At 42.0% G+C, this 21,939-nt stretch overlaps 2 protein-coding genes across 2 annotated transcripts in view; both read left to right on the forward strand.

Annotated features, from left to right (window-relative positions):
* The first annotated feature begins 2,083 nt into the window (after window positions 1-2,083).
* Window positions 2,084-3,703, forward strand: LOC137888445 (CAP-Gly domain-containing linker protein 1-like). Its single transcript, XM_068731847.1, has one exon. It carries the CDS (start codon window positions 2,084-2,086, stop codon window positions 3,701-3,703), a length of 1,620 nt encoding a protein of 539 aa, XP_068587948.1.
* A 9,313-nt stretch (window positions 3,704-13,016) lies between these two features.
* LOC137888431 (echinoderm microtubule-associated protein-like 6) overlaps window positions 13,017-21,939 on the forward strand; it is a 65,863-nt gene continuing 56,940 nt past the window's right edge. Inside the window, exons 1-2 of the mRNA XM_068731822.1 lie at window positions 13,017-14,198; window positions 14,547-14,820. Of these exons, the coding sequence (XP_068587923.1) occupies window positions 14,624-14,820 (197 nt within the window). The 5' untranslated portion in view covers window positions 13,017-14,198; window positions 14,547-14,623. The remainder of the gene's footprint in view (window positions 14,199-14,546; window positions 14,821-21,939) is intronic.

The raw sequence follows: 21,939 nt of genomic DNA on the forward strand, positions 1-21,939 counted from the left end.
ACCCGCCTCCTCATCTGTCCGTCAACTCGGCTAACTCCAGTTAGCTCCTGTTAGCTTCAGTCTTCAATGGAAGCCCACTTCCACCAGGAAAAGAAAACACGGAACAAATAAGAGATGAATGAAACAAATGTTACCTTCAAAGTTATGAATATGACAAAGATGTGATGCATAAGCTGTGTGTAGAGATACAGACCGTCTGTATGAAGTAGGTAGTCTACCATATATATATATATATATATATATATACTTATTAAAACCAATTATAATTTGTAGGAATTTTTATTGTTTGCCAGTAGAAAAATGTCCTCAAAAAAACTATTTTCATTTACATTTTTAATACTTCTCAATGAAGCCAAATTAGGTGTTTCATGTATATTTAACTAGCTTTTCTTTACTTTTTATATTGAGAAATATTAAGTAATAATTACACAATATATCTTATCTACTACTCTACACAACTATTCAAATATGAATGTTGCATTTTTTTAAGCTGGGCTACTTTTATTCAATAAAATTGTCTTAACACAAGGCTTCTACAAAACATGAAACAGCTTCTTCTAAACTACAGCACCGTTACTTGTTAACTGGTGACAGACACATCAATACCAACCTATATAATCCGGTTGGCATTGCCACACAAAACATTTCTAAATCAGTGCTGCCAATAAGAAATTGAAGAACACAAACGCCGAGTCATTTAACGAGCACTTTTAATTTGAAACAACAGATACTGCTTGACAACACTTGGATGCGCAGAGATGAAGCCCATGAGCAGAAGGCAAGCCTTTGCCACACTTTGACCTTCATCAAGAACCTCTTTTCCCTCGACGATCAACACATCGTCAGCGGTGAAGCCTTCCTGTGTTTGCACTTCCATGGATGACGAGGATTCTTCATCACATGTTGAGCAGAGTCCTCTTCAAAGACATCTTTGGTGATAACCTGTCAAAAAAATGTTAATCAGAGGTCAACAGACCACACATATTTTCTATAAAGTTCTTTATTATGCAAGAGTAGTTGACTAGGTTGAAGTTGCCACTTAATAGTCTACAGATACAATAATACATATAGTTAAGATAAAAAAAAAAAAAATCTGTATTACAGGGCTTAGGCTCTGGCTAGCTTGCTATTTAGGGCTTTGATGGACAGGGGGATAAAGGAGTTCTTAAAGCGGTTCAGCACTTGGGGACTGATTTCGTCTGCCTGAGGGAAGAAGCTGGTATTCTTTTCAGAAATATAAGTTACTGTAAAAATGTCAGAATATGATAGTGACAAAAGGACTAAATAATAAGTGCATTTGACTCGCTCTAAAGTCACTAATTGCACCACATAAGGGATATTTGTTAGCGCATGACCAGAGTGTGCTTGTTGCTGCTCAGCTATGACTCTCTGTCTTGTTACATGTACATAAATATTAATATTTCTCTACTGATCTGTGCTATAAATGTATTTTTTTTATGCAAGCTTAAAAATGTCTCAAAAAAACAGGGAAATATGACCAAATCAACAGCGATTCAACGTCGGACAGGTAAAGTAACCTTTTATGTGTTTGTCGTTCTCTTTATACATCCGTGGTTGTTACGCAGATTATCTCGGAATCTCACGATTTTTCGCGGGTAGCGCCCGCGAGCGCTCCGCTTCTGAAACGCTCCCGGTGTAATCAAATATGTACCTTAACGGTTTCGTTCCTGGATTGGTGACGTATTTCCGTTTTCGGGTCGTCTGTTGGCCAAGGGCAGCGCACGGCTAATTCACGGCGTTAAAGTTAATAATTAAAACAATATTCAGTTTCAATATTCTAGTTTAACACAATTGAATCAACGGAAAACATTACACAATCATTTATATCAGTATTTTAAGAGGATTTATCATCAAATTCAAAATAAACATTCAATCTGGTATCCATAGTAACGATGCCATCGAGGACTCTATGGACAGAATCCGTGATGTCACGATGACATCACATGTAGGTTTGGCTTCGAAGTTTTTGGCTTTGAAGTTTTTGGCTTTGACGTTTTTGATAGGAAGGGATTAAAAAGCAAATACATTTCATGAGATAACACAAACAAACATGATGAACACTATGGATAGTACAGAGAACAAGCAGATGCGTAAGCAGAGACGACAGCTTAAGGTGCAGCAAAGGGTGAAGCAAAGGAAGATAGAAATGAATTCGATGAAGTGTGAACCTCCACTGAAAAGTGCAGAAGCGATTGAGCATCACGAACCACCGGTTCAGCTTAAACAAACCACCAAGGAGGATCTGGAAGCCGTTCAGCACCAGCAGAAGATGGAGATTGAAAAACTCCAGATTACTCTGTTGGCGGCCCAACAGCAGCTGAACACTGAAAGTGACCACTGGGACCAGGAGAAAGCCTCCCTGGTGTTGACCAACACCTCCAATGTGGCTCAAGTTGAGCAGCAGAAGATGGAGAATGGAAAGCTCCAGAATACTCTGAAGGCAACCAAGCAGCAGCTGAACACTGAATTTGACCAGTTGCATAACTCCCTGTCGAAAAACGTGGAGAAGTACACAAGGCAGAATAAGAAGTTTGCACTTGAATGTGTCCAGTGGGAGCAGGAGAAAGCCTCCCTGGTGTTGGCAAGAGCCTCCAGTGAGTTGACAAGAGCCCCCGGTAAGGCTCAAGTTGAACAGCAGGAAGAGCTCAACATCCTGAAAAACAAGCTGGTCCAAGCTCAGGCTAAATATTTGGTTGAACGTGACCAGTGGAAGCAGAGCAAAGCCTCCTTGCTGAAGGATCAACTTGACAAGCAGAAGCTGGAGAATCAAGAGCTCCACACTGCTCTGAAGGTGACCAAGCAGGAGCTGACCACTGAACGTGAACAGTCTAAGACAGCCAGATTGACCCAGCTGGAGATGCAAAAAAAGGAGGATAAGAAGTTGGCAGATGAACAAGACCAGCTGAAAGCCTCCCTGCTGAAGGAGACCATGGAGCTTGTTGGAAAGAAGACAAGGAAGACTCAAAAGGTCGAGACTGCTCTGAAGGAGACCGAGCAGGAGCTGAACACTGAGCGGGGCCAGTGGCAGAAAGACAGCTTGAGCGACCTGAAGAAGCAGAAAAAGCATGATAAGAAGCATGCAGCTGCACGTAACCAGTGGGAGCAGGAGAAAGCCTCCCTGGAGTTGATCAGAGACTCCTGTTTGGCTGAACTTGAACAGCAAAAGATGGAGGATGAAAAGCTCCATACTGCTCAGATGTTCGAAAGGGACCAGACGTCCCAAGCCCAGCTCGAGGAAGAGAGAGCGGAGACAAACAGGATCAAAGCAGCCCTGAAACAGACCGAAAATCTGTTAGAAAGGGAGCGTCTCCGTTTTGAGGAACAGTCGTCCCTCACGGCACACCTGGAAAAAACCTGCATGGACCTCAATCATGCCCAGCTGAAGGACATAGCTACTCTTCAAACATTGGAGGAGGAAGCTACGCAAATGTTCGAAAGGGACCAGACGTCCCAAGCCCAGCTGGAGGAACAGAGAGTGGAGATAAACAGGATCAAAGCAGACCAGAAAAAGACAGAAGATCTGTTAGAAACGGAGCGTCTGCTTTGGCAGCAGGAGAAGTCTTCCCTCGAGGCCACAGAAAAAGATCTTCTGAGCCAGATCATCAACAAGCAGAAGAAGAAGAAGAAATGGTACCACAAACTCTTCAAACGCCTGTTTCCGTGTTTCAGTGCTGAGGATTAAGACTTAATTCTACACTTGAGAAGTGAAGTGATTTCACTTTTAAGGTATAAAAAGGGTTAAGACTTGATTCTCCACTTGAGAAGTGAAGTGATTTCACTTGGTGTAAAAGGGTTAAGACTAGATTATACACTAGAGAAGTGAAGTGATTTCACTTTTAAGGTGTAAAAGGGTAAAGACTAGATTCTACACTTGAGAAGTGAAGTGATTTCACTTTTAAGGTGTAAAACTCAAACTAGTCTTTACAAAGATACAATAACTAAGTCTCACCCATCCCTATCTCTACGCCCCAACCCCAAATAATGCACACAAAGAAGAAAAATTGGTACAAACTCTTCTAATGCCCGGCTCCCTATTCCATGCTGAAGGTTAAGACTAGATTCTACACTAGAGAAGTGAAGTGATTTCACTTTTAAGGTGTAAAACTCAAACTAGTCTTTACAGAGATACAATAACTAAGTCTCACCCATCCCTATCCCTACGCCCCAACCCTAAATAATGCACACAAAGAAGAAAAATTGGTATAAACTCTTCTAATGCCCGGCTCCCTATTCCATGCTGAAGGTTAAGACTAGATTCTACACTAGAGAAGTGAAGTGATTTCACTTTTAAGGTGTAAAACTCAAACTAGTCTTTACAGAGATACAATAACTAAGTCTCACCCATCCCTATTCCTACGCCCCAAGCCTAAATAATGCACACAAAGAAGAAAAATTGGTACAAACTCTTCTAATGCTCGGCTCCCTATTCCATGCTGAAGGTTAAGACTAGATTCTACACTAGAGAAGTGAAGTGATTTCACTTTTAAGGTGTAAAACTCAAACTAGTCCTCACAAAGATACAATAACAAATTAATACACAACCCTACCCTAAGGTTTCTTCCTCTTTTCTCCCTGTAAAAGGGTTTTTTTGAGGGAGTTTTTCCTTTTCCGGTGTGGGGGTTCCAGCACAGATTTTAAAAGCCCAAAGTGATTTTGGGTTATACAAAACTAAATTTAATTGAATTTAATTTAATTTAATTGAATTGAATCTGTCTGTTTGAATTAAGAGATTATTTATCATTTGTGTGTTTCTTCAGGGAATGAGTGTCTTACCCCAAGTGAAGGAATTCATGTACCTCGGGGTCTTGTTCGCGAGTGAGGGAACAATGGAACGTGAGATTGGCCGGAGAATCGGAGCAGCTGGGGCGGTATTGCAGTCGCTCTACCGCACCATTGTGACGAAAAGAGAGCTGAGCCGCAAGGCAAAGCTCTCTATCTACCGGGCAATCTTCGTTCCTACCCTCATGGTGTGGACTGGGTCATGACCGAAAGAATTAGATCGCGGGTACAAGCGGCCGAAATGGGTTTCCTCAGGAGGGTGGCTGGCATCTCCCTTAGAAATAGGGTGAGAAGTCCGGTCATCCGTGAGGGACTCGGAGTAGAGCCGCTGCTCCTTTGCGTGGAACGGAGCCAGTTGAGGTGGTTCGGGCATCTGGTAAGGATGCCACCTGAGCGCCTCCCTAGGGAGGTGTTCCAGGCACGACCGGCTGGGAGGAGACCCCGAGGGAGGCCCAGGACCAGGTGGAGGGACTATATCTCCAAACTGGCCTGGGAGCGCCTCGGGATCCCCCAGTCAGAGCTGGCTGATATGGCCCAGGAAAGGGAAGTTTGGGGTCCCCTGCTGGAGCTGTTGCCCCCGCGACCCGATCCCGGATAAGCGGTTGAAGATGAGATGAGAGATGAGATGAGATGCAAATCCAGCTCACACAAATCCCTGTGTGTGTGTGTGTGTGTGTGTGTACACATGTTCTTAAGTTGCAGACTGAAGAACGTCGGCACACAGTAACAGAGCAACAGAATTCAATTAAATATTTTGAGAACAGATTTTGACATCTGTTCTCAAAATATATCATCGGATCTGAGGCCGTATGTTTTGGACACTCGGGTGAAGAGAGGGGCGGAGCTGTCAACTGATCACCATCTGGTTGTGAGTTGGGTCAAAGGGTGGGGGAAAACTCTGGACAGACCTGGTAAGCCCAAACGGGTAGTGCGGGCAAACTGGGAACGTCTGGAGGAGGCCCCTGTCCGGGAGATCTTCAACTCACACCTCCGGCAGAGCTTTTCTAGCATCCCTGTGGAGGTTGGGGGCATCGAACAGGAATGGACGATGTTCAAAACTTCTATTGCCAAAGCTACGGCGGTGAGCTGTGGTCTCAAGGTCTTAGGTGCCTCAAGGGGCAGTAACCCTCGAACACCGTGGTGGACACCGGTGGTCAGGGAAGCCGTCCGACTGAAGAAAGAGGCCTTCCGGGATATGTTATCCCGGAGGACTCCTGAGGCAGTTGCAAGGTACCGACAGACCCGAAGGGCTACAGCTGCTGCCGTGAAGGAGGCAAAGCACCAGGTGTGGGAGGAGTTCGGAGTGGCCATGGAGAAGGACTTTCGGTCAGCACCAAGGTGTTTCTGGAAAACCATCCGGAACCTCAGGAGGGGAAAACGGGGAAACATCCAAGCTGTATACAGTAAGGATTGGACTCTGTTGACTTCAACTGAGGGGGTAATCGGGCGGTGGAAGGAGCACTTTGAGGAACTCCTGAATCTGACTAATACGCCCTCTATTGTAGAGGCAGAGCTGGAGGCTGATGCGGGAGCATCATCAATTTCCCTGGGGGAAGTCACTGAGGTAGTCAAACAACTCCACAGTGGCAAAGCCCCTGGGATTGATGAGATCCGTCCAGAAATGCTGAAGGCACTGGGTGTGGAGGGACTGTCTTGGATGACATGTCTCTTCAACATTGTGTGGAGGTCTGGGACGGTGCCTAGGGAGTGGCAGACCGGGGTGGTGGTTCCCCTGTTCAAAAAGGGGGACCAGAGAGTGTGTGCCAATTACCGAGGTACCACACTACTCAGCCTCCCTGGTAAAGTCTACTCCAAGGTGCTGGAAAGGAGGGTTTGGCCGATAGTCAAACCTCGGATTGAAGAGGAACAATGCGGATTCCGTCCTGGCCGTGGAACAACAGACCAGCTCTTCACTCTCGCAAGGATCCTGGAGGGGGCTTGGGAATACGCCCATCCGGTCTACATGTGTTTTGTGGACCTGGAGAAGGCGTATGACCGGGTCCCCCGGGAGATACTGTGGGAGGTGCTGCGGGAGTATGGGGTGAGGGGGCCACTTCTGGGGGCCATCCAATCCCTGTATGCCCAAAGCGAGAGCTGTGTCCGGGTTCTCGGTAGTAAGTCGGACTCATTTCCGGTGAGGGTTGGCCTCTGCCAGGGCTGCGCTTTGTCACCAATCCTGTTTGTGGTATTCATGGACAGGATATCGAGGCGTAGTCGTGGGGAGGAGTGTTTACAGTTCGGTGGGCTGAGGATTGCATCGCTGCTTTTTGCAGATGATGTGGTCCTGATGTCTTCATCGGGCTGTGACCTCTCCAGCACTCACTGGATCGGTTCGCAGCCGAGTGTGAAGCGGTTGGGATGAGGATCAGCACCTCTAAATCTGAGGCCATGGTTCTCAGCAGGAAACCGGTGGATTGCCCACTCCGGGTAGGGAATGAGTCCTTACCCCAAGTGAAGGAGTTCAAGTACCTCGGGGTCTTGTTCGCGAGTGAGGGAACAATGGAACGTGAGATTGGCTGGAGAATCGGAGCAGCTGGGGCGGTATTGCAGTCGCTTTACCGCACCGTTGTGATGAAAAGAGAGCTGAGCCGCAAGGCAAAGCTCTCTATCTACCGGGCAATCTTCGTTCCTACCCTCACCTATGGTCATGTGGACTGGGTCATGACCGAAAGAATTAGATCGCGGGTACAAGCGGCTGAAATGGGTTTCCTCAGGAGGGTGGCTGGCATCTCCCTTAGAGATAGGGTGAGAAGTTCGGTCATCCGTGAGGGACTCGGAGTAGAGCCGCTGCTTCTTTGCGTGGAACGGAGCCAGTTGAGGTGGTTCGGGCATCTGGTGAGGATACCACCTGGGCGCCTCCCTAGGGAGGTGTTCCAGGCACGACCGGCTGGGAGGAGACCCCGAGGGAGGCCCAGGACCAGGTGGAGGGACTATATCTCCAAACTGGCCTGGGAGCGCCTCAGGATCCCCCAGTCAGAGCTGGCTGATGTGGCCCAGGAAAGGGAAGTTTGGGGTCCCCTGCTTGAGCTGTTGCCCCCGCGACCCGATCCCGGATAAGCGGACAAAGATGAATGAATGATGAATTTTGACAGACAGAATCTTTAATAACAAAGTGTTATGGATGATCAGAAGTCGACTCATTATTTCATTTCCTTGCCATTTTTTAAGTTCCTTTCATGCAGAAGGTTTTTGTCCTCTTTTTTTCTCTGCTTAAGAATTCGTTTTTTGGAGTTTTTCTTTTTCCGACGCGAGCCTCCAAGGACGGAAGATTTTAAAGCCCACCGAGGCTAATTTGTGATTTTCGGCTGGACAAATAAAATTGAAAATGGAATAAATGAGATAAATGTCAGAAACAGAAAAGGGATGGATTTGAAATCAAACTGTGATTTGATATTAATCACTTATACATCTTAACGGACTGAAGAAAATGGCAGATCTTTGTGGTCTCTGGTTTGACGGACACATTGAATGAATTCGACACAGAAAGTATCTGACTTTATAATAACACAACACTCAGAACGCTGGTGCTCTAATAGTCCTGTGTGAACGCCACGTATCCTGCGCAACGCCGCTCACAATAGCTGACAGCCACATAATAACACTTGAGAAGTGAAGTGATTTCACTTTTAAGGTGTAAAACTCAAACTAGTCCTCACAAAGATACAATAACAAATTAACACACAACCCTACCCTAAAGTTTCTTCCTCTTTTCTCCCTGTGAAAGGGTTTTTTTGGGGGAGTTTTTCCTGTTCCGGTGTGGGGGTTCCAGCACAGATTATAAAGCCCAAAGAGACAAATTTGTGATTTTGGGCTATACAAAAATAAATTGAATTGAATTGAATTGAATGTGTCTGTTTGAATTAAGAGATTATTTATTATTTAAATAATCTCTTAAAAATATATTCATAAAAATGATGTCATGTCATGCTTGTAAATTGTTGTTGTTGAAAATGCTAAGTTGTAATACTGTCATGTTTAATATTTTAATGTGTAAAAATACATTTTGATGTATACATTCAGGGACAATCACTGATGTTGATATGTTTTACATACACACAGATTTAAAGGCCCACGATTGGGCCGCGAGCGCCACCTAGAGGGCCGCAGAAAACGTTCAGTTTTGCACCTGTGGGCCGCGGGACCGCATAGGTTATCAATTGAAGACACCAGAGATATTACTGTTATCCATGAGACGCCCAGTTACAACATAGCTTCCCACCACGTGGTGGCGGTAATGCGTCAGTCAGTTGTTTAACAAGCTCCAATAAGCAGAAGAAGACACTCAGCTAGCCGCTAGCCTGTAGCGAAAGTTATGGAGAAGTATTTCAAATAGGGCTGGGCAAGTTAACGCGTTATTATCGCATTAATTAAGTAACGCCGACAATTATTTTATCGCACATTGATGCAGTTTTTTTATTATTACCAAGCGGACATTTTTAACACAAGAACCGGGCAGCGAGCCTGCCCCCCCCCCCCCCCCCCCCCCCGGGTGACAAGTCTCGTTACAGGATCAAACGTGACAATATCAAAATACATATTATTGTGTTTTTAAATAAACATACAAGCACGTGAGAACAAACCGCTCTTAACTCTTTATTATCATAACTTCACATGCACGTTACTGCCCCGGTACAGACTCCCTCCACGTTCCATGCTTCACCTACATTCCCCTGGGTCCTAAGTCCCTCCAGGTACAGCTTCTTATCACCCTCTATGTACCAACGTACATTTGTAACAAATACCACACATAGTACAAGGTACTCAGCGTTGCATATGTGTCTGACCAAAAAAAGCAAAAAAGAAATGATTCATTTAAATGATTTGTTTAGATTTTTTTTAAAGTTGTTTTGTTTGGAATATGTATCATAAGCATATCATTTAGTTACCCTACTGATAATTTAACAAACATAAAAAACCATGACAGATAGGTTTGCAGTTTTCAAGGTGTATATTTCAAATTGCATCTATTACACACATGAAAATAAAGTTGTGAACACCGGCTGAATGTGTATGATCAGAATCATTTTAACTGTATTTTAACTGCTACTGTGTAAAGGGAATACTGCTGTTAAAAAGAACCTGATTTGTTTAAAGTGTGCAAACCAAATTTTATTGCACTTTTGTTCATATAGCAGTACTTTTAAAATAAAAGTGCACAATACACTGCTTTTGAATTCATTATGGAACATTGGCCATAACAATGCGTTTAATCGCAGAAAATCATGCGATTAATCACGATTAAAAATGTTAATCGTTGAAGACAAAAGTGGTGCCACTTTATTTAAATTCTATTTACAGTTTATTTAATTTGAAAGTTATTATTTTGAATGTAATTTACTCCCACATATTATTTATTTAACAAATTTCCATTTTTTTTTCCAGTTTTTTTTAAGTCCCTCCGCTTTTTCTGTAGTAAAATCTAATTATTAGTTATTTTTGTTAGTTAGTTAATTAGTTATTAATAAGCCTGACTTGAGCCTTTAAATTTGTTCTTGTATTATCTTGATTTGTTCCATGAATTGTTAGCCTGTTGGGTGTCTTGTTGTATTTGTATGCAGGTTAACATACACATGATAAATAAATGTGATGATCACATTGTATCATGTCATTTATTTGACAAGGGTTTTGCTTGTTAAACTGTAAGTGAATTTAATTTAGTTATTGAATACAAATCAAACCAAGAGTGAGATCGATTCGTTAAACCAATACAGTGTGAATATTTGAATGGGCCCTGGGCCACTTTGTACTTGAAAAGTTGTGCCCAGAGGTCATAAAGGTTAAGAACCCCTGCACTAGATTATACTATCTATTATATAAACTTATATTATGATTATTATACTGTATATACTATACTATATCATATTCTACTTTCTATTTTGTTATATTTCTGCTTATACTATATCATACGTTATCAACACTGATTGACTGATTTTGACATTGTGGCCAAACTGGAATCACAGTTCAACCCACAAAGGGCCTCTTGGAGGTTTGCCCCGGCCCACAGTAAAGCCACAGCTACCCACAGTGGGGCCCGCACCTCAAGCTCCAAGGACTGGAGGAGACCGAGAGTGAAGAGAAACCTCGGCTCAACAGATGGAAACAGAGGTTGATGAAGATTGACCGTGGAGGATCAGAAGCAGCCGGGGGACTCAGACCCCCTCATCTTCAACCAGATCCAGGTTAACAACTTTATTTGAAGCCTTAAATAACTGTGATCTGTTTACAGTTCAGTGTATTTTGATGCTTTGGCCTCAAGATGGTGCAACAGGACCAGAGGATCTCAGATGAGGTTCAGTAAATTATTTGAGCTCCACAAAAATCTACTAAGAGAAACATTTGAGTCAAACTTTATTCACACTCCGCATTCATACAAATCCAGAGAAATGTCACACGACTCTTCTCCAGAACATCACGACTTTATCCCCCAGGTTTTCCTGGATTCTGGTGCAAATCTTTTTAAAATTGTTTTACTACTCAACCAATCCAAATGTGAGATTTTTCCACTTGTCTTAGGCGCATCATCTCACAGCATTCCTGTCCATTCCCAATGGAGTCATGTAACATTTGCTATGATGGAGCTGATCTTATTGTGTTGCTCAGAGTTCCTATTATTGAATCCACTCAGTGAGTCTTAAAGGTTTGTCGCTCTTTTGGGTACAATTATTACATCTGAGGTAAACATAAAAACAAATGAGTCTGACTCAGCCCACACAGTCCTGGTGGTCTATTTTAATGAAACTCATCTGATCTTCCTTCAGTCACCAGTGTTGCAGAGTAGAAGCCCGTTACAAATGTTTTTGCAATGTAGGTCATAGAAACTAATCATTTGAGCGTTTTTAGCCGTATCAGCGATGTCTCCGAGACGAGAACTAAATTCATATTTTGTGATTTCTGATGTTTGGTTGGCTTGTCAGAAAAAAAGGAAGACGGATGTAGTTTTTCCTGAAAATATCACATCTTTGCATTTCTCTAGGATGCACCAAAACATTCTCAAATGTTGTGCAGCAGTTGCAATGCAAAGAAGGAAAGAGTGCACATATAGAGAGCGAATGTAACAAAACATTTAAGATCATCAATATGATGCATAAATCAAAGGTTACACAATGCCGGAAATGTAAACAGTAAAATATCAGAGACAGTGTGTTAAGGATTAAGGTGCAGATTATGTGATGTAGAAATTGTATAATATATATGTGTCAATACAATGTTTTTGGATGCCGCTTGCAGCTATATTTTAGCTCTTATTTTATGTAGTTATATTCTCTGCCCCCCCTTGAGGGTCTGAGGCCCACAGCTACATCTCTAACAACATATAACATGTTTTTTATTTACCTTTTTATTGCTTTAATTGTTTCCTTTGGTTTGTTTGCTCCTTTGATTCTTTTCTTACATTTGTATTGTATTTTATTTATTATTATTATATTATTTTCTGTGTATTTTAATGTTGCTGTTTGCGTTTTTAATGCAACAAAGCATTTACTTAAATTAAATGTTTTATGTAACTAAAATGAACTTTCTCTCCAACAGTTTCTCTCCCCGTTCAGCACCACAGACAGCGCCTCCATCACTGCTGCTGGTATTTGTAGTTTTTTAATCCTCACTGATAAGAAACGACGATTAGCTGAAAAAACGCAAAGTCCCAGCATCCTTTGCGGCCGTGCGTCTTCTCCAGCGGAGCCGGGTGTTTTCTCTCTGTGCGTCATGGTTACCTCCCGAGTCCGAGCTGCGACAAGCGCGTGACAAATCCCCCACAATAAGACCGGAAGTGTAGAGATTTAACCTTCAAATTCAAATCCGGAATTTTACAGCCGACTGGTACGTGTTACAATAATATTAATAATGAGCTCAAAACGAATTTAATAATGTTGAGAAACTAACACACACTCTCAGTGGGGGGGGGTACTCAAAACATTTAACAAAATAAAAGTACCAACGGACAACAACAACGTAAAATCCATAAGTCCTGTATTATTTTTTTATTTTTAATTTGTCATATTATTTAGTGGAGTACAACGCCACTTAAAATGTCTATATAGTCTATTTTCTTGTGCAGCACTAAATGCCCCACACAAATGCCCCACACAAATGTCTTTTATTTTGTATGTTTAGAGACCGGAAACGCGCTGTAATAACCTGCTCTGTGTTAACTTGATGCTTCTCTTCGTCAGTCCGAAAAACGAGCGAGAAAACACCACTGAGATGAGACTCGGCGGTCTGGGAGGGTCTCCACCAGGCGTCTGGAGTCCGGTTCACTGATCAGCTGAGTCTGTCTGTCTGTTCACCTCCCTGTCTGTGTGTCTGTCTGTCTTTATGTCTGTGGGTGGAGGGACTCAGCTTGCAGCGGGAGGATGCTTTCCTCCTGCAGGGAATCAGGACTTTCCTCTCCGCTCATCCGGCCGGGATGCTGCGATGTGAACCCGGGTCTTCTCCCCTCCTCTGCTCGCTGAAGTTGTCTCACCTGCGGTGATTCAACCCGTCATTTCAGCCTCTCTTCTCTTCGTCTCTCTCCGGAACGGCCCGGTCATTTCACAGTGGAAATAATCCGCTTCTTTTAATTTTTTGGAGATTATGAGGCTACACACCCTGTCCTCCTCCTCCTGACTCTGGTGGATTTTTTTTTTTTTTTTTTACTCGCGCACAGATTTGTGAATGGGTTTGTGAGCCTCCGCACGTTTTCTCCTCCAGCGAAACCTCCTCCACCTTCCGCGCTGCGCGTTAATCTGCAGAGGGATGATGTGAACAACCTGGGGATACAGGAGTAATAATAAAAAACAAACCCGTGCTGTAGTAACCATGGCTGGTACTGAGGTCGAGGATTAGTGTGAGGAGGGATTATATTTTCCAGGAGCAGAATCCTCCATCAGTTGTGCTGTTTTTTTTTTTTGTCTCCGTTTATTTTTTTCTCGGACATAACTTCCCAAACCCGTTCGGATATGTTCTCTATTTCCGTCTCTTCGTTCTTTTATTTCCTTTTGAAAAGTAAAATAAAACGCTAAAAACGACAGTATTAAACACAACAAAGTTCGCCTCATTACTCAACTGTAGCTATTAAATACCATAAGTCATGATGGGGTCGTTTTAACGTCACGGTGTATAATTTATAGCACAATAACAACACTGTTAGTCCCTCTAGAAATATTGAAGGAAATTGCACTCAAACCACAGGAGATCACAAAAAAAAAAATCCTATTAAGTGCATCAGAAGCTCTCTGCGGGACTATTCATTCAGCAGCACACCTGAGGATGAAGATGATGATGATGATGATGATGATGATGATGACTGATTGAGAGTAAAGAGCTCTGAGCTGCCGGATTTTTTTCTGAGCTATTTAATTCACCTGCTGCCGGATGCAGAACTATGGACACACAGAGATCTGATCAGAGGTGGAAAATGACCCGTGAGTACTGAAATAACTCTAAAACACCACCAGATACACACAAGAACTATGTGTCTATGTGTAAACTCACTATTTACCATCACATTAAGAATATTGTGTGAGGAGCCACAACTGTAAAAGTTAGGATTAAAGTTATTTCATTTCACCATACAGAATATTATATAGCTTAATACAGAGTTAAAATACCATTACATGAATAGATGTGATTGTAAACTGATTATTAAGCATCAGATGGACAATATACCTGCATGGAGGAACTTTATATTGATACTGATAATGTGTGCACATTATATATATCTATATAGAATTTTGCAACTTCGATAACACATCTTCTGCTGTGGTCTGGAGGATCTTAAACCAGAGGAAGAGGTCGGAGTGAACCACCAGCAGCAGCAGCAGCAGCGGTGTCCGTCAGATGAGCGAGGATGTCGGACCGGAGCGCCCCGGGCTGCCGGCTCAGACTGGACTGGGTCTACGGGTACCGGGGCCACCAGTGCCGGAATAACCTGTACTACACCGCCGGGAAGGAGGTGGTGTACTTCGTGGCCGGGGTGGGCGTGGTTTACAACACTCGAGAGCACAGCCAGAGGTTTTACCTGGGACACAACGATGACATCATCAGGTAAGACTGCTGCTGCCGCACCTGGATCTGTAAAAGTCGGTTTATAACACGGGATATAGGCATGTATATAGAAACATGGACGGACTCGCACCGCGCATGCGCAAGCGTGGGAGGTAATACCGTAAGTGATTTAAACGGTAAGGTTTTAGTAAATATGCTCGTGTTTGGGAAGCAGTGATGACTGGATACCCAAAACTTAGTTATGCTGCACGAGCTGGGAGAGAGTTTGTAACGTAATGGTTTAGTTTTGTGTAGTTTAATTTCGCTGCCACTATTTACTATAATTCATCAAGGATCTACGTTTTCGGCCGTTTTTAGACTCTTGTATCTGTTCATCCTCTGGGGAGCAGGAATATGTCAAGTTCCAATATCATAGAATTTGACTTGCAGTTGTTCAGACGTCTGATTGTGGTGAGTGGAGCTGCAGCGCAATCACAGAAAACAAGTGCATACAAACAATAACGTCTTAAAGGGACTCTGAAACTGATGAAATCAACAACCGCTCGTCAATGATGTTGTAAAATGAGCCAACAGTAGTTCATTAGGTCAATACTGATACACCTTCATCCTCTTCAGAGTAAAACGCGGTGCAGCTCTTTTCATTTTAAAACCATGCTATTTGATGTATTTTTTTTAAATTATACATTTCTTGACTTCTGCTCTTTTCTAAGCTGTTTATTGTGACCGTTATGCACCAAATACTACTTTTAGTTTTAACATTTTGATTGCGGTATCATTTGAGAAACTAGCATTTTACAAATCCTTAACTTATTTTTCCTCTTTCCTCCACATTTCTACAGTTGTTTGTATTTTTTGGGGTATTTTTACATGATCCTTCAACAGAGTGTGCATCTTCCAAACGTTGTCATTTTAGTACAAAAAAATCCGTCTTTGTGTTCCATTTTCATGTGACGCTCATCTAAGTAATGTTATAGCTGGTGAGTATTTGTGGTTAGTTGTATGTGGGCTGTAAGAGGACGCCTAAATGTTTCATACAGCAACACGGTGGACTTGACTGGAGGGACAAACTCTGCTGAATGAAATCTTCAGTCATGACTGTTTCACCTTCCTGCTCTGAATACCGTTAGATTTTGTCTCACGGCGACTCTTCTAACTTCTCTTACTCATCTGGACGTTGTTCTCTTTGTCTTTTGTGTGGAGATGTTTCTTAGAAATCCTGGCGGGGGTTTATTCCTCCCACACGGTTCTGTTTGACAGAAGCTAAAATCTAAACACAAACAGCTCTTTGCTGTGCCAGAAAACAGCTTTTTAAGGTTTTGGGTGGTGATTTACTTGTGGGTTGTATTGAGATGACCGGTGTAAGTAAGTGGATTTATGTAACGATGGAAATCTTGATATTTAAGATGTTTCCATTCAGACCAGCAGGCAGTGCTTGTCTCAGTTCGTCTGTCAGCGGTGCAGAAGGAGCTCAGGAGCAGATGATGGAAGCCGATTTCTCTTGTTCTCCACGAGCCTCGTCTGTCATACAACATGTAAGACGCTTACATCAGTGAGCCTTCTGCAGAACGTCAGCCGCTCTACAGCCGCTCTTGTTCAAACACATAAAAATACTCACGTTTGCATTTTTCTGAAAAGGCAGGTTTTGTGCGTGCTCGTACAATTGATTACTTTTGAGTGTTGCAGCACCGAAAACCCTCTGAGAAAAGACGTTTTCTCTTATTACTGTGATCTTTGCCATATTAAGCTCAACCTTAACCTAGTCTTAATTGCCTCAACCCAACCAAAACTTAATTATAGCGGTGTCAAATCAAAAAACAGTCAATTTATATTTTTTGTTGCAGGGATTTGTGATGTTTTTGAAGTCACTGACAAATGACAAAATGCCCATGTGGGTATTTTTTAAAGGCACATTTAGTTGAATATTTTGTTTACTTTGGACAATCTATTCAAATGGAGACGCAATCACTCAGTACACATATATGAATGTTTACTAGGTAAAAATAACAAAAATGTGAAATGTAAAATCATTCACATGTGAAATGTCAAAAGAAAACATATAATATATCATGTGTTATATTGTACATGTGAAATTGATTATTTCCATGTGACGTCTAACATTCCACATGGAAAATATCAAAAAAGTTCACGTTAATTTGTGATATGAAATGGTTTTAATAGCCTACATATGAATACATACTTACATACCCAACTTGTTATGCAACTTTTACGTTAAGTCATAAAACTGATCCAAATAGAAACTCATGAGCTAAAAGTGAAGACACATTTTAAATCTGAATCTTTAATGTTTCCCTCTTTGTTTCTTCATCCGTGCATTTTCTACTCGTAGTTCTGAGAGGCCCCACGTGACTTGAAGGCAACACAGTAAACACAGATATTTCTTATTTTTACTCATGACACACCCCAGTCTGTGTATAACAACATATAAAATGATAACTGATGAATAATCTCATGACGAATCTGAATCTAATGGAACAATGAGACCTGAGATGAACTCCTAACGAGCTGCTCAGCTGGGACCTTGTTAGAGGAACCAGATGCAGTTTCAGGTGATGAACGGCGTCGTTCTCGTCTTAAATGAATAAACCGAGCAGGTGGAAAAGAACAAAGCAAAGTTCAGAGGAGAAAATTGAATTGCACATTTGGTGCCAGTCTGTGCAATATCTCCCCACAGCGATATGATTATAGATATTATAGTTTTCTGTAAAGATAGGATCGCGAACTTCACAAAACTTCACACAGAGAAGAAAACATTGCATAGAGGGACCACGTTTCCAAAGATCCCGGAGAACCCCTTTAAAGGCCAGAACACAGTTTGTGGATCTGAGTGAGCCAATTGAACATTTGTTCGACAAACACCCAAAACCTTTAATCTGGGATTATCTGGCAATTATATAACGGAGAGTCTGTTTCCACGGTCAGGACGGACTGTGACAGGTGTCTCTCATAGCGTTGAACAGATTATTTTATATTGAAGATGGACGAAGCGTCTCAACTTCCTCCCACTTTCAAACCAGAACATACCAAAAGATACAGGAGCCATGTTGAGATTTTGACGATTTTGACCAACCGCCGGAACCAAGCACGGCCACAGCTTGTTAGCCACCTAGCTGCTACGTTAGCACCACGATAGCTGTTTGGCTAAAAAGGCGCGACAGCTAACCACACTGTCTTTATGAAATATATACACACATGTTCTGTTACACAGACTCTATATAAGCCTCCGGCGTCGCAAGTTCTTCGCTCAGAGCAGCAAATGATGTCTTTTTTTATTGCATCAAAAAAACAACAACTTAAAAACCATACTTATCAGAAAAATGAACTCTTGGACAAACATCAGTGTAATCGGAACCACCTGAAATGGCAGAAAGCATCTTTGGAAAAATTAATTTGACGGGGTTTTTTTTGGCTCATGTCCCATCCGCTAGCATGGAGGGGGCGGGACTTATAACCTGTATAGCAGCCAGCCAGCCAGCAGAGTGAGATTGAGATGTTTTTGGCTTCACTTTTTGGCAGCTGTCATGTCGTCCATCTTTAATACAGTCCGTGTGTTGAACTAACAGAGAATAATCACCATCTCTGCAGCTCTGTGGAGCCTTTTCTCCTCTTTTAGTTGCTGGTTTTGGTTTTGCATCAGATTGCCTGTCTCGTTCAGGAAGTAAACCCACTTTACACAAACATTTTGTCTGGAGTCAAACTGATTCGTCAGCGTTATACAGCATCTATATCTAAAGAGCTCTTTCATTAAGTGCATTAAGACTGTTCCACAGCGTGCTTGCTGTTGCCCGTCAGTTGTAAATGAAGATCATTTTTAGGAGACGGGGTCGTTGGTTGTGTTTTGATATATTTGTGGACGTGGAATGTTTGCTTTTACGCGTCGAGCTGGTGATTAAGGAGACGCAGCAGAAGGGATTTTCTCTGTTGATGAGAGCAAATTAAAGCAAGTGGAGGAGGAAGATGAATCAGCGAGGTCGCTCATTCATCCCGACACACACACACACACACACACACACACACACACACACACACACACACCTGGTGTATTCATCGACACTAAACAGCCTATGAGTCATCAGAGCAGCAGGCGTGTTTGGACAGTTTATTCAGAAGGCCAGTCAGCTGCTGCCTGTGGTACTGTGTCTCTGTACGTGTGTGTGTGTGTGTGTGTGTGTGTGTGTGTGTGTGTGTGTGTGTGTGTCACCCTAATTGAAAAGCTGGATGCAGCCTCAGCCGAGCCATGCTCTCTGATAGGAGTGTTAGATTTGTGTTTGCGCCAAATGATCACAGCTCACAGCTGACTGCGGGCTCACTGCCGTTACTACAGTGAAGTGTGCTGCATGGTGAGTCGCCTCGATGTCACTGCGACCGTTTTTGTACATCTTTTAATAAAAAACGTTTCTGCACAAATAGACAGTTCCTGTTACATCAAACTGTGATGTAAGGTGGTTGTTTGACATGCTTCATACAGCAGCTTTGACCGCTGTCTATGAAGACGGTCTATATTTTTTAGTATCAAAGACTCTCTACAGGTTTGAAAGGTTATCCGGAGGTCAGTGTGTTACACCATGAAATCACTAAACACTACAAACGTACAGAAGATGAACGTCTCCTATAATCACACATTTCTGTATGTGTACACGACAATAGTGAAGTATTCAGGTCCTCTACTTAAGTAAAAGTACTAATACCACACTGTACACATATTCTGTTCAAAGTCCTGCATTGAAAATGTTCCTTCAGTAAAAGTATGTAAGTATAATCACTGTTATAATATTATATATTATATCATTAGATGAATTTACTCATCCATTAATGTTAGAGCTTACTGTTGTAGGTTGAGCTCATTGTTAATTATTAACAAATCATTATTTGCGGTTATAGATTAATCTGCTGATTATTTTCTCAATCGATCGATTGATTGTTCGGTTTGTAAAAATAGTGAGAATATGGAGAAAACCTCAGTTATGACTAATATATTATAATTATAAACATTATTAAAAGACCTAGGAGCAAAACTGGAACCATGAAATGTTTTTAAATAATAAATAATTATGATGAATGGACCGATCGTTTCAGCTGTACTTGTATAAACTGTTGGAAAGTTTAATTTATAACAAAATATAGTATTTCATAAAATCTTATGTTTTCTGTGTACAAATCTCACCGTAACTAAAGCTGTCGGATAAATGTAGTGAAGTAAAGAAAGTGGCATGAAAGGGAAATACTTAAGTACGAGTACAGGTACCTCAGATTTGTACTTTAGTACAATACTTCTTCCACCTCTTGTACACATTAAAGAGAAGATGTACATGTTAATCAGTGAGTTTTAGAGACAGTAAAAATAAACCTTCCATGAACAACAACACACGGAGCGTGAACAGACCCAGAGAGCAGGGTTGGAAGTGTCACTGTGGTCCAGTCTGATGCAGTGGCCTTTTCATCACTACTGGCACCACAGCCGGTGCCGTTACAGTTGGAACCCATTACGCTCCGAAAAGGATGGAGAGGAGTTCTGGTTTCTAGTTTCAGGCTCGAAAAAAAAAAAAAGGTTCAGTGTATTGCTCTGGTTTTGATAATCACAGACCATGACTCGCTGGAAGTAGTCCAGAGCTGCTCTGTTTTAAACGTACTATAAAGCCTTTAGTGTCTCCTGAGGGAGCGGTGTGAACTCTGATGAATATCCTCGAGTGATGTCACTTGAGTCAGCGTCAGGTGGGTCTGAAGACGACAAGTTTGAAAAGTAAAATCTATATTATATGAGTTGTGGAGTGAGAAAGAAGTGAGTTTACCAGACCTCGTTTGCCCGCTGCTCATTTTCTACTACAATTTCACACCACAATCTACCGTCCAACTATCAGCAGTTGCATTGTGGGTATTGTTGGCACCGGTTTTTGACAGGAATGAAGAATGTGTGGAATTACAAAGATGGCGTTTGTGGTTCTGCTGCATCGATTTTGATACGTTTCTGGACCCAATAAGGGTCCACAGTCTAAGATGGACAGACTTCACGGTTCCACCTGAGAACACAAGCATATGTTCCACAGATACAAAGAGTGTGATTGACATGTTTGCATGATGTTAGCTCTCTAACAGTTCTCATTTGTTAACTTGTAAGTCAAAAAAGAACCAAATCTGGATTGTAGGCATTATGGTTTATTGTAAGACCTCTAATTATGGATACATGGAGGAAAGAAATCGGAAATAAGTGACGGAAACGAGGTGTTTTTATTTCTAAAACTTCCTTTTGTCATCCTCATCTCTCCTTTGTAGCTAATATGTGTAAACCGCTAAAACCAAAAAGGGATTAAAGAGCTGGTTAAATGAAAACAGCTGCATGTTTTAATGATTTCCAGCTGTAATTCCTGGAACACAAACATCAGTCCTGACTTCAGTTTGTCTGCTGCACTGCGGCTGCTCCTTCTTCTCCTCCCACAAACTGGAGCTGATGGGGAAAAATCTGCAGACGACTGAGGTAGTAATTACATTTGCATTTTAGTCACTTCGCCAATGCTGTGATCCAGACTTACAGTGAGAGTGACAGGAGAATGAAAAGACATCAAGTCCTCGATCAGCAATTTTTAAAAAAAAACCACAATTCCACTATTGCGTGTCAAAACGCGGTCCTGATGTTACTGTAGCGGAAGCTTCCACAGAGGAGGAGTTGACTTCTTTGACAAGCGAGTCTGTCTCTTTCTGTCTGTGGACAGATTTTGTCACTGCGATAGCATCAGAACCGTGCAAGATGCAGTCCTCAGACTTTACAGGTGTGTAGTTGAGATCGAAATGAAGGTTGAGTTTGAAGATGGTTGTGGTCCGAGCAACGTTACTGAAAGTAAAGGGGGTTACGAAGTGGGGAAGGGTCCATTGGCCGCCCACATTACTCCCCTGGCGTCGTGGCTGGTGTGATCCCATCACAAGATCTAGTTATTTATCTTTTATTAGTAAGACACATTAAAGGCCTCTAAAGACAGACATTCTGAAATAAAAGTACACAACTAAATGTTACTTATGCAGAAAGAAAATCAGGATTTTATTTAATAAATATAATTTAATATAAAACTGCTAATAAGGAGCAAATGCTACAAAACTCTCCTATATTAAAAAAAAACTATAAGAATGATCCTATTTTTTATTTTTTAT

The sequence above is a fragment of the Cebidichthys violaceus genome, unplaced genomic scaffold (assembly GCF_023349555.1).
Source record: "Cebidichthys violaceus isolate CVI_PGR_0920_01 unplaced genomic scaffold, fCebVio1.0.p SCAF_54, whole genome shotgun sequence".
Classification (NCBI taxonomy): Eukaryota; Metazoa; Chordata; class Actinopteri; order Perciformes; family Stichaeidae; genus Cebidichthys; species Cebidichthys violaceus.